The sequence below is a fragment of the Ruditapes philippinarum genome, unplaced genomic scaffold (assembly GCF_026571515.1).
Source record: "Ruditapes philippinarum isolate M1 unplaced genomic scaffold, ASM2657151v2 ctg18257_1_1_1_1, whole genome shotgun sequence".
Classification (NCBI taxonomy): domain Eukaryota; kingdom Metazoa; phylum Mollusca; class Bivalvia; order Venerida; family Veneridae; genus Ruditapes; species Ruditapes philippinarum.
Genome location: NW_026860935.1, coordinates 4,148 through 16,690, shown reverse-complemented (window position 1 = coordinate 16,690; position 12,543 = coordinate 4,148). Strand labels below are relative to the sequence as shown.

At 32.5% G+C, this 12,543-nt stretch overlaps 1 protein-coding gene across 1 annotated transcript; it reads left to right on the top strand.

Moving 5' to 3' along the window:
- Positions 1-237: 237 nt before the first annotated feature.
- LOC132713962 (deleted in malignant brain tumors 1 protein-like) lies at positions 238-10,177 on the top strand (the record flags this gene model as incomplete). Its single annotated transcript, XM_060696699.1, has 11 exons — positions 238-385; positions 848-1,189; positions 1,830-1,988; positions 2,727-2,888; positions 3,424-3,642; positions 4,179-4,286; positions 4,746-4,926; positions 5,559-5,725; positions 7,185-7,373; positions 7,740-7,868; positions 9,050-10,177. Coding segments are annotated over 11 exons (2,616 nt in total), but the record flags the coding sequence as incomplete, so codon positions are not given.
- Positions 10,178-12,543: the final 2,366 nt, after the last annotated feature.

Below are 12,543 nucleotides of genomic sequence, written 5' to 3'. Positions count from 1 at the left end.
ACTTCCCACACTTATTTGAGAACATAATAGGAGGTCACTGTCCAAGGCCGTAACTCTAACATTGATATAGACAGAATCATGGCCCTTATCCAGGCTCTTGTTTTACTATAAAGTGCTGAGAATTGTCAAGCAAGCTGTCTTACCAACAGCTTTTGCTCTCATAGAAACTTAATCTAGTATGCATTGGCTAATAGATATTTACATGTGTGAAAGTTGTTAACATGGTATTTTTTATAGGAGAAACGTGGACCATACTGGCTTGGGGGTTTCAACTGCACGGGAGATGAGAATTCAATATTAGATTGTACTCACTTAAATAGGACAAACCTTTCAAACTGTACCCAATATGATATAGCTGCTGTCCTGTGTTACAACAATGAGTCAGGTAAATTTACTTCTTTTTTATTCATTATTTACTGTTGAAAATAAGGGAGGTCTGACTGGATGAGTGATTAAGGTTGAAACTTAAAACCATTTTCCTTTCACAGCTGTGGGTTCGAATCCCGACAGGGACTTTGGATTTTTTCATGTGCTCGAAGCTATCAAGCTGGCTATCTGAATGTCAGTGGTTCTACTCAGGTGTCCATTCACGCCTGAAATAATGCATGGATGTCTCTCCACCTGTAAAGTTGGAAAGTCACCATGAGACCTGTACTGTGTTGGTACACAAGCACAAAAGTGTAGTCAAAATTGTCTTCTTAATCATCTTGATACAAAATACTGTTTAGGATATAAAACTATTATTATATGATTGATTATTTGAAAAATAACAACAAAAAACAACATTTTAGCAATACCAAAGGGCCAATATTTTCAGCAGACTTTGTATCCACCATTCTACTTACAGGTATAGAGTACAGACTTGGGGGTGGTGATGTTCATTATGGGCGGGTTGAGGTTTCTGTTGGTGGTACATGGGGTACAGTTTGCGATCAATATTGGGACAAGCGGGAAGCTAAAGTCATCTGTAAACAGTTAAATTTTACGGACGGTGAGGCGATAGGTGACGCACATTTTGGTCGAGGGACAGGTCCAATATGGATAAGTCATTTGGAGTGTACAGGAAATGAAGATCAACTTCATCAGTGTCCTCATCGAGGGTTTGCTAATGAATTCTCATTTGATTGGTGGTTCCCCTTGCCTTGTGAAACACATAACGATGATGCTGGGGTTTACTGCTATAAATCAGGTAGTTACACAGATTAGTCTTTTATAGAATATACCTTTCTTACATGGATTTTTGTTTGTTTTTTCTTCTGATTTATGATAAATGTTTGTTCACATTTGTTCAAGGTCAAAAGAATTTAATTACTATTTCATGTATTACATCATTTATGATATATATAGTTTCATACCATTATAACACTGTTAATACGATATGTGAGCAAGAAATCAGCCCTATTCAGCTAGCATAAGAAACATGAGTGTTTCTGTTCAGGGTGCCATTTTATGCACAGAGGGGCACTTGCATGAATTCTTACTCCACCAGTAAAAGCTGGGAAATTGTTTTATGACCTTAATTAAAAAATATAGTGTCAGACTGACTAAAAAATGTGATCACAATAATGATATAATAAAATACAATCAGCCTGATGTAGGGATGGTACATATTTATTCATGGGTATTTGATGAAACATACTTTCATGTGTTTGCAAATAATTTTATATTTGTCCTGTTTCTTTCCCTTTTTCAAATCTTAACAAAATTGTAAGAGAAGTCAAAGCACAATGCAGAGATGCTCCTTATAATGCATGCATATGTTGAAAATTATTATAACAGCAATATATAACAGCATGAAAATTTTCTAAATATAAATATATATGTTTCAGTGCGTCTTAACACTGGACCTAATGTGTTTGCTGGGGGTCTAGAAATTCACAGAGATAATACATGGTATGGTGTTTGTGACACAGATTTCGATGTGAAAGCTGCACGAGTGGCTTGTAGAAGTATTAAAAAGGAATTCATAGATGCTCAAATTATCCCAGGTAAAATAGATATACTAAAAATATAATTTACCTAATATATAATTTCATTTGATTAGTTTTATTCTTTAAAGTTATTTGCTCATTTTTCTAAATGGCATAATTACGTGTGAGACTTAATTAATTGTCATTGATATTAGCATTATATTGATAATTGATTTGATTTGCCATGAAAAGTAATAAATTGGAAGTTTGTTTTTTAAACATACAAGAATTATAGTTTATTGCTGAGAATATGAAGATTGTCAGGGGTTTTGAGATTTTTTTATCAGGTAGATTACATACATGTGAACTTTTTTTGATGATCAAGTGGGAGATTTACTTCAAAAAGAGGGAGATTTTAGAATTTGCAATAAACAAAGAAAGAAGTTCTGGTATCAAAAAAGAGGGAGATTTCTTTAAATTGTGAAAATACCCCTTATTTTAAGAAAAATCTTTGAAAATATGGTTGCAGAAAGTGGGAGTCTCCCGCTAAAAGTGGGAGAGTTCACATGTATGAGATTACTTGATGGTAATTAACTCAGGTGTAGGCTTGTGCCTCAAATAATGCATGGAAGGGTATCTGAGGACTTCCTTTACCAATGGGCTGGAAAGCTACCATATAACGTTTTACATTGTCGGTGAAACTATAAAATAAAATCATTTTATGAATTATATAATTATCATTAAATTAATAATATAATCATGCTATAACATTATTATTATTTTAAAATAAAATTGACAATTTCATTCACAACATAGGTTCAGCTTATGGGAACCTGTCTGGAGTGATTGGATTTTCAAATGTAAGATGTTCCGGAGATGAGGCAGATTTAACGGACTGTCCGATGAATTTTACATCAACATGCAAGAGTGGTCATTATATATCTGTCTACTGCAGTAACAAGACTATTATAGACACAGGTTCATATTTTAATTTTTCTGTAGTACTACCTTTATTTCCTAGATAATAGTGAAATTGAAATTTAGCAGTGAATTGTATAGAATTTTGCACAGACTGCAAGCTGGCCTGACCTTGTACATGTATGTGTTTCATGGATGAGCCACTGATTCAACTGTTCATAAAATAAATATTATATTGATGCTCTAGCATTTCAGTGGTAACTAATGACATAGTTGTTCAGGATTCTAAATTGACAATACCACTACAATGTTTTAAATATACAAGTGAAAAAATTAATACTGAAATATACATAAAATTAATTTTTATCATACTATGTGAACCAAATAAATTCACTTTCAGAATAGATTTTGGTGTAAAATAATCAGATTCTCTAATATTCTCTAATGTACAACACTTAAGCTTATTAGTGATTATCTTAATTATTGTGAAGAAAGTATATAATAATGTGAAGATTGTTTGAAAAATAATTAACATCAAAATTAAAGGCAGTCAATGACGGACAAGTTCTTATGTTTAGATTTTTTTTCACTACAGGATATAAGGTGCGTCTTGCTCCGGACACTTTAGCTAGTGATCTACATGGTATAATTGAGGTACAGATTAACGGGATCTGGGGCAGGGTGTGTCTACATAACTTTGATGATAGAGATGCTGCTGTAGCTTGTAGACAGTTCGGATATGATGGGGGCGTGGCTTATTTACATATCATGAAAAATGACAAACCTGTCCTGCTGAGGGATGTCCAGTGTTTGGGTCAGTACTTCTATTCTATTTGGTGGTATATACATGTATTCATAAAAAAATAAAAGATTTTTTTGTTTTTTGTTCATTTTTTATTTGGGCTTACTCTGTATGTCATATGACATTTTCTGAAATAATTTTCTTATTTAGGGAGATTTAGTATCCCTTCAAGGTGCTTCATTTTAAAGATGATCTGGCACATGTGTCACACTTTCAACCTTGTTAAGCTAGCTACATGTAGATAGTATGTTTCACATAAAGACAGTTGAATAATATTCCATGTAAATTTAATTACAGTTTTCTTTATGTCCATAAAGTAAATATAATGAATATATAATGTAAGATTTATAAAGAGAGGTGCATGTAATTAACTGAGGTGCATATAGCTACCCGAGGTGCCAGTCATCTCTTTTATTATTGAATTTATAAAAAAAAGAACTGACAAGAAATCATGGTGAAATTACTCATGTTTACTTGTAGAAAAATTATAACAATAAACTACAGACAAGAAAAAGTAAACGAATGAAATAATTTCAATATATTTTCAGGCAACGAGACCTCATTTTGGTCATGTCCTAGCAAGAAGATGAGTCCTGACCTGAAAAACTGTAACTATGCTTCTAATGATGCTGGTGTTATTTGCTATCGCAAGAAAAGTAAGTATTTGATGTTAAATGATCAGCTTTCCTACAACATTTATGTACTGGAAATATTCTAATTTGAATTTAATAAATGTCTATTTTTAATTGATTAGCTAACAGAATAGATTTTCAGGATAATTATATATTTAGGTATTACTGTATTGAAGTTTAGGCATGTCTTGTCTTGTATTGATTATAAAGGCATTACTGCTTTTGTTCAGAAAATTAAAGACATCATTTTTTATGTTGACATGTATAAAATATAAGAATAATTGGTTATTATGAATGGTCTCTAGAAATTCAATTAAGATATAAATATGCAAGTAATCCTTATAATCCAGCATAGAAAAGTTTATTCAAACACAAAATTGTTATACAATGTACCATATTCCTCGCATTGACTAAAAAAAAAATATATAAAAAAATTGAATCTCTCTCTAAGTGTAATATTTTGTATTTTTATACCTGTTACAGATGACGTTGGATTTAATTATCGGTTGGTTGGAGGTTCAAGTCCATCTACTGGCCGTGTAGAGATAGGGTATGAGGGTAGATGGGGCATGGTTTGTGCATGGTCTTGGCAGAGTGCTGATGCTAGAGTGCTGTGTAAAGCTCTTGGTTACGTAGATGGAATAGTTGAATACACTGTGAATAAGTAAGTTTTTATTTTATATTGATATAAAATATGAATATATTGTTGATTCCAGGGAAACATGTTCATAAGACACTTTGTCTTTCATTCTAATCCTGTTTTTTTAAGACTATTTGAAATGTTTTGAGTATATTGTAAATTGTAACATATATTCTGAGAAATAAAATACATTTTGTAATTATGTTTAAACTAATTCCAAACCATAATAATCCATTTATTTGATTGAACTTTACAAGTAAATCTAATTCATACATATTTACTCTAAAAGATTTCTCAAATGGTATATAATGTTCTTGTGTATGTTCTTATAAATTGTATCTGTTATACTTATTAACATTTGCTTTATTATGTATCAGAGCTTTGCCTAATTCAAATTATATAAACATCAATTTAAAAGATTGAATTGTCATATGTCAGCTGATCTCAGCATTAACCTTCGTGTTCTTATAGTGAAGGGCAATGAATCACAAGGTAAGAAAATATATACACCGGTACAGTATGACCGTCTTTACATCAGGAACCTAATAATTACAGTTCTGTATCCTTTACCTTTACACAGCTACCTGTTTCCCTATTACTATTTAAGAAGAATCACAGATGTGAGATACAACAATATAACTATGATATAATTTCAGGTCACTGTCATACAGCTTACCTTGGGTGACTGGATTTTTCTGTCAGGGTAATGAGGAAACACCAATGACCTGTCTTAATACAGGTTTTAACTCAACTTTCCTCACTGACCTGTGTATGGGTGGTCGAGATTCTGGGGCTTACAGTAACTGCTACAAGGAGAAAGTTGGTGAGCTCAGATGTTCTAATTTCTGATAGTTAATTTCAAACAAACATGCATCAAAAATATCTAAAATACATGCAGCATTAAGTTTGATTTTTTTTTTCATTTTGTAATGTTACATGTATAGCTGTTAAGTTATATTCTCTAAGAAAAGCAATAACTAGAATTTCTCTCTCCAGCCTTTTTGTGTCGCCTCTACAGAGTAGTGGCGACATATAGGGATCACTTCTCCGTCGTCTGTCTGTCCATCTGTCTGTCTGTCTGTCTGTCCGTCCGTCCGTCACAAAACTTGTCCGGACTACTCCTCATAAACTACTGGTGCAATTTCATCCAAACTTTACAGGAATGATCAGTACCAAGTCTAGTTGTGCATATTGTCAGCATTTTCCGGTTCAATGATTTTTGTCAGAGTTATGGCCCTTTAATAATTTTTAATTTTAAAGTTTGTCCGGACTACTTCTCTTATACCACTAATGCAATTTCAATGAAACTTTACAGGATTGATCTGTAGCTCAAGTCCTTGCGCATATTGCAAGGGTTTTCCGGTTGAATGATTTTTGGCCGAGTTATGGCCCTTTGATAAAAAGGTTTCTTTTTCTGTGTGTTGCCAGATACACAAAAGCTTGTCCCGACTACTCCTCATAAACTACTGGTGCAATTTTATCCAAACTTTACAGGAATGATCAGTACCAAGTCTAGTTGTGCATATTGTCAGCATTTTCCGGTTCAATGATTTTTGTTTGAGTTATGGCCCTTTAATAATTTTTATTTTTAAAGTTTGTCCGGACTACTTCTCTTATACCACTAATGCAATTTCAATGAAACTTTACAGGATTGATCTGTAGCTCAAGTGCTTGTGCATATTGCACGGGTTTTCCGGTTGAATGATTTTTGGCTGAGTTATGGCCCTTTGATAAAAAGGTGTTGTTTTTCTGTGTGTTGCCAGATACGCAAAAGCTTGTCCGGACTACTCCTCATAAACTACTGGTAGAATTTTATCCAAACTTTACAGGAATGATCAGTACCAAGTCTAGTTGTGCACTGTCTGTCTGTCTGTCCGTCTGTCACAAAATTTGTCCCAACATGAAATCGGCCATCATGAGGCGACACATGTGATTACTGATCGCTCTTGTTTTGTAAGAAAGATATATTATTCTGTAACCTATCCATCACTGTGTTTTCATAGAAATAAATTTTACCAAAAAATAACAAAACCAAACTAAGTCAACAGATTGCGAAATAAATGCTTTATCAAAGACCTAGCTGTTTTACTAAGTTTACTTAAATGAAAGCTTTACCTTTGCAAGTTGCAACCCACACAAATGTATGCACGTATGTTTATGTTTACCTGCAATTTAACCATAAACTCAAAAGGTGATTTATCATTAAATTTGTACCTGTTATTTAGAGTAAAGTATAAAAATAAGAAAAAAAGGGAGTACATTATTTTGTTTTTATGTTACAGAGGCAACAAATGTACGTCTTGTTAATGGCCGTAATAACTTCAGTGGGCGGGTAGAAATTTATGTAACAGGAGCGAATTCCTGGGGGACTATATGTGATGATTATTGGGATGAAAATGACGCTATTGTCGTCTGCAGACAACTTGGTTATTATGGTGGTACTGCCGTCAGACAAGCAGCTTTTGGTGCAGGTAATGTATAAATGTAATTCTTGCCTATTTTCCTTTGTTAATCATGCTAATTTTTTTACTTTTAGACCAAGTCTTACAGTGCAGAGACTCTTTTTCAAGATTCAAAATTGAGTATCAATGCTTTTCATGAAAAGGGAGCAATAAAACGTTTGAGCTTCAAATGAAATGTTCCTAGGTTTTATCAAACTGTAAATATTTCTGTTAATTCATATTGATGCTCTATTAGTGTGTAGATTATGATATTATATCATGCGACTGTTGGCATGCAACTGTTCTGTTTGTAAGAAAAGTGAATTCGCTGCTAAAATATACAATACTGTATAGTTACTGTTATAGTTACAATATATTTATTTCATGTTTTTAAAGGGACTGGTCCAATATGGTTTGACAATGTGAAATGCCGTGGTAATGAGAGTACATTATATGAATGTGCACATCGAGGAATAGGAACACATAACTGTAACCATACAGAAGATGTTGGTGTCATTTGTCTTGGTATGAAACAGTTTTATCATTATCATGTATTACGCTGGATAACAACATTTTATATAATCATTCTGAAGAGTCTTTAAATAATTTCTATGAAGTAAAATGAAATAAATAATTCATAATTTTTAGATAACAAGTTTGATATCAGAATATTAACTTAAATTATATTATATAAACTGTTCTGTAATTTATAATACATCACTGGAAGTAGTCATAAAATTTTATTCATTAGCTTCATGTCATATAGGAATCATATATATGTACATTGGTATTTACTTAAAATCTACCCATGAGACTAGTGCAGTCCAAAATAAGCTGGCACATCTTTGTCCTCGCACACTGTTCGTTATTCAGTTACCAAATACAGTCAGACCTGGGTTACCAAATACAGTCAGACCTGGGTTAAAGACTTCTTATGAATAAAGAGCACAAATAAAGAACAATCTTCCACAAACCTTCAGTGATGAAAATACAACTAAGTTAACTCTGAATTAAAACCACTTGCCTATAAAGGCCATGTATGGTCTCTGTATGGCCTCAATTCACAGGTTTGACTTAATGAAGAGTTTTGTCCAGATTGACAGATGGGCAAGTCCAATTTAGATTATAAGCATTTTTAGTGGAAAGTGTTACCGCTGAGGGTCCAATGAGCATGTTTCCTTTAGCAAGAAACTTTACATTCATTGCTTAGTACTGGTTGGATCCAGGAACGGATTTGAGAGTGTTTCAATAAGCTTATAGCTTCCAACACAATCGAACTAAAATAAGTTTGTATAAACTAATGAGCATGAGGTTTATTCCCACATTATGTGTAGCTGTTAAATCATCATTTGAGCCGCGTCATGACAAAACTAACATAGTGGGTTTGTGACCAGCATGGATCCAGACCAGCCTGCGCATCTGCACAGTCTGATCAGGATCCATGCTGTTCTCTACTTGTTATAGGGTTTGTAAGCGAACAGCATGGATCCTGATCAGACAGCGCGAATGCGCAGGCTGGTCTGGATCCATGCTGGTCGCAAACCCACTATGTTGGTTTTGTCATGGAGCGGCTCATTTGATGATCATAAAATCACTGTCAGTTGAACTTTTAACTCAAACACAATGTTAATGATATTAGCAGTTTATGTTTTTGTGCTTTATGTATTAAACTTAAATGGTACATAACAAAACTGTTCATCTTACAGAATCTCCACCAACCACAACGGCTGTCACAACAATAAGTACCAGATCAACAACAGAAAAAAGGCCTACAACAACAACAGAAGCAACAACAACAATTAAACAAACAACCACCACTACAACAACAAGAACAACAACAACTCCACAAACAGTGACACCATCAAGGAGGCCACCAACAACAACTACACCACCGACCACAACAAAATCTACCTCAACAGCAACAACAACCAAGAAAGCAACATCAACAACAGAAAAGAAAACAACATCAACACCCCAGTCTTCAACAACAACTGCAGCAACAACACCATCTACAAGTAGCAGTTTAAACATAACAGTATCATCTGCTCTGTCCTCCACATCAAGAGCTAACCTCGGTGTTGTGATAGCTGTTCCTTTGATTGTTGTTTTATTGATTATTGTTATAGCGGCCCTCATAGTGCTTAGATATAGACGTGGAAAAATGCCGGGATATTCTAGACAAAGATTTGATGATTCTGTAATAAGTCGAGAATTAGATGGCACAGTGGTTGCCAGTAATCAGTTATATGATTTAAACCTGCAGCCAACATCTTCTAATGATGTGACATCAGCGGGAGAAAATGATAATATGATGCTGGGAAAGAATGGAAAAGCATTCTATAGTAAAGGTATGTCTAACGGTGATACAGCCCCAGGTGCTTTTACAAACCCTCTATATGAGGTCAGTAAAGAATTGGACTCGACCGAGGGTCAGAATGGATTAGAGAGGACTCTGCCATCAAATGGGGAATTATCGTTCCCTGACAGTGATGTTTTCAATGATCACACCAATGCATAATTTCTTAAAAACATTCCAAAATGCTCATGTTGAAATGTGAACTTATTGTATGAGTGTTTATATGAATGTTGTAATATGATATTTCCTGTTAACAGTGTTCAGATTTTGTTATTAAAATTGTATATGATAGTTGTATAAGGCAAAAAAAATGTTAAGTTTTGCTGTTTAATTTTGTTTCAAGAAATTCTATTTCATTGCTGATTTATCTGAACATATTAAAATAAGGTATACAATTTTATTCACGTCTTTAAAGTGTACTTAAACAGTTTTATCACTTTTTTAATGTGTACTTATCCAATTTTTCAAACCTTTTTAATGTGTACTTATACAATTTTTCTCAGCTTTTTAATGTGTACTTATACAATTTTTCAAACCTTTTTATTGTGTACTTAAAAACAATTTTTCTAAGCTTATTAATGTGTACTCAAACATTTTTTCTCAACTTTCTAACGTGTACTTAAAAACATTTTTCTCCCATTTTTAATGTGTACTTATACAATTTTACTCACGTTTTTAATGTGTACTTAAACAACTTTTCAAACGTTTTTATTGTGTACTTAAAAACAGTTTTTCTAAGCTTATTTATGTGTACTTAAACAATTTTTCTCAGCTTTTTAATGTGTACTTAAATACATTTTTTCTCCCATTTTTAATGTGTACTTATTAAATTTTACTCACGTTTTTAATGTGTATATATAATTTGTGAAAGTATACAATAGTTGAGTATTTTTATTTGCTGTACAACATTGTTTTAAATGCTTTGTATGTCTGTTTTTATCTTAATTTTATTATTCTTGCCAAGTGGTCAAATATTTACATATCTTTTTTATTAATGTAAAGGTATGACAGTAAAAGTTGATCTGTATACACATGTGAATATACTTTTAATTGATGTTTAATTAAAACAGGTTGTTGTACAACATTGTTTCAGATGCTTTGTATGTCTGTTTTTATCTAATTTTTATTATTAAAAAAACATATCAGTCATATATAAGTTATACAACATTGTTCATAATGAGATATAGAATTTGCTTCCAATTCCATTTCAAAGAAATAGCGAAGGAAAAATGCATAGCAGATAAAGATTTCCATGACATCAATGATAATGTTGTATATAAATTCATCATGTGGCGCCAGCTTTGGTCACATCTGGCTCGTTTAATTCATTATGAAATAGAAATTTTGTTTCTTTTCAGTAAATATAAACTTTATCTCATTTTAAAGTTAGATTCTTGTTATTATCACTTGTGTTTTGTGATTATGAAATTAGATAAAACATTCTAATATCACAGGCAATATTAAATATTCTTGTGCATTTTATTAGATGACTCCATTAGAGCTGGGCAGGCTCACAATTACATGGGTAAAATATCAAATAATCATAGTTTTTGACATAGCTATTTCTTAGTTGATGATTTTGTGAACCATGTAGATATTTATAGTATTACAATTCAGAATAATATAGTATAATAATATAATACCAAAATATAATAGCAAAATACAAACACTTTATACCAATCCAAGGTATTTGACAAGGACATTCCTAAATTTGTATAATTGATTTGACCTGCTTATAATAAGGAAATTTCCATTATAAGTTGGAGGAATGATTTAATAACCAAACTACCAGCGGGTCTGGTAATTTGTCCACAACATATCATTTTATACTGTTGAAATTGATCATAAAAACTGCATTCAGAATATACATGTATACATTGTGTACAAATATATAAAATGTTTATTATACGACCTTGTGTTGGAATATAATGAATTATTGAATTGTTTACTTATATATACGTGTATACAAATGATATATGGATAGGCATGGAGACAAAAGACTGTAAAAACTGTTGTTTTTTAAATTGTGCTTGCATTGAAATATGTCTTTTAATTACTCTGTCTTCTTTTTATCATGTCTTATTTAAGAAATAATATATCCCAAACAGTGATTTTATCGCTCAATAACATCACTGTTTGGAGTTCGGATGCGAGGAATTATATCACGAGGGCGTAGCCCGAGTGATATAATGATGCGCATCCGAACGACAAACAGTGATGTTATCAAGCGATAAAATCACCGATTTGGATATATTATTTCGATTCTAACACGACATCAACAAATAAATGCTGCCGTACCTGATATTAAGCAAAATTGCGCCTGATTTGTTTCCGTACTTATTTTCAGCGCGTTGGATTTTTGGTGGTTACGTCACGTGTATAATGATTACGTCACATGTCTAAATATAGAACGTCAAACTGTGACTCTGTTGCATAATAACACACACTTTCGGTTCTTCTATGTTCAATAGGGAAAAATGCGGGTCGTGTTAGAATTTATCATATTAACTCATTTATATGATAAATCTATATTTTTGTTATCTGGGTAAGAAACAAACACATGTTGTAACAAGAGATATATGGACGTCTCAATGTAGTGATAGAATTCTGGTGCTGATTGTTATATGACTTAATAATTACATATCATAGTTGATGAATAATATATTCATATTTTGTAAATGGTATCTAAACATTTACATTAATAAAATATAACATATATTTCTTTAAAGCCTTATTGTTTTATGTCATTTACATAATGGTAAACAAATTATTTTAGAAAACTTGGTCGTCTGTATGTTTGTACGGAATCTAACATATTAACCGGGTCATTAATGCAAGCATGCT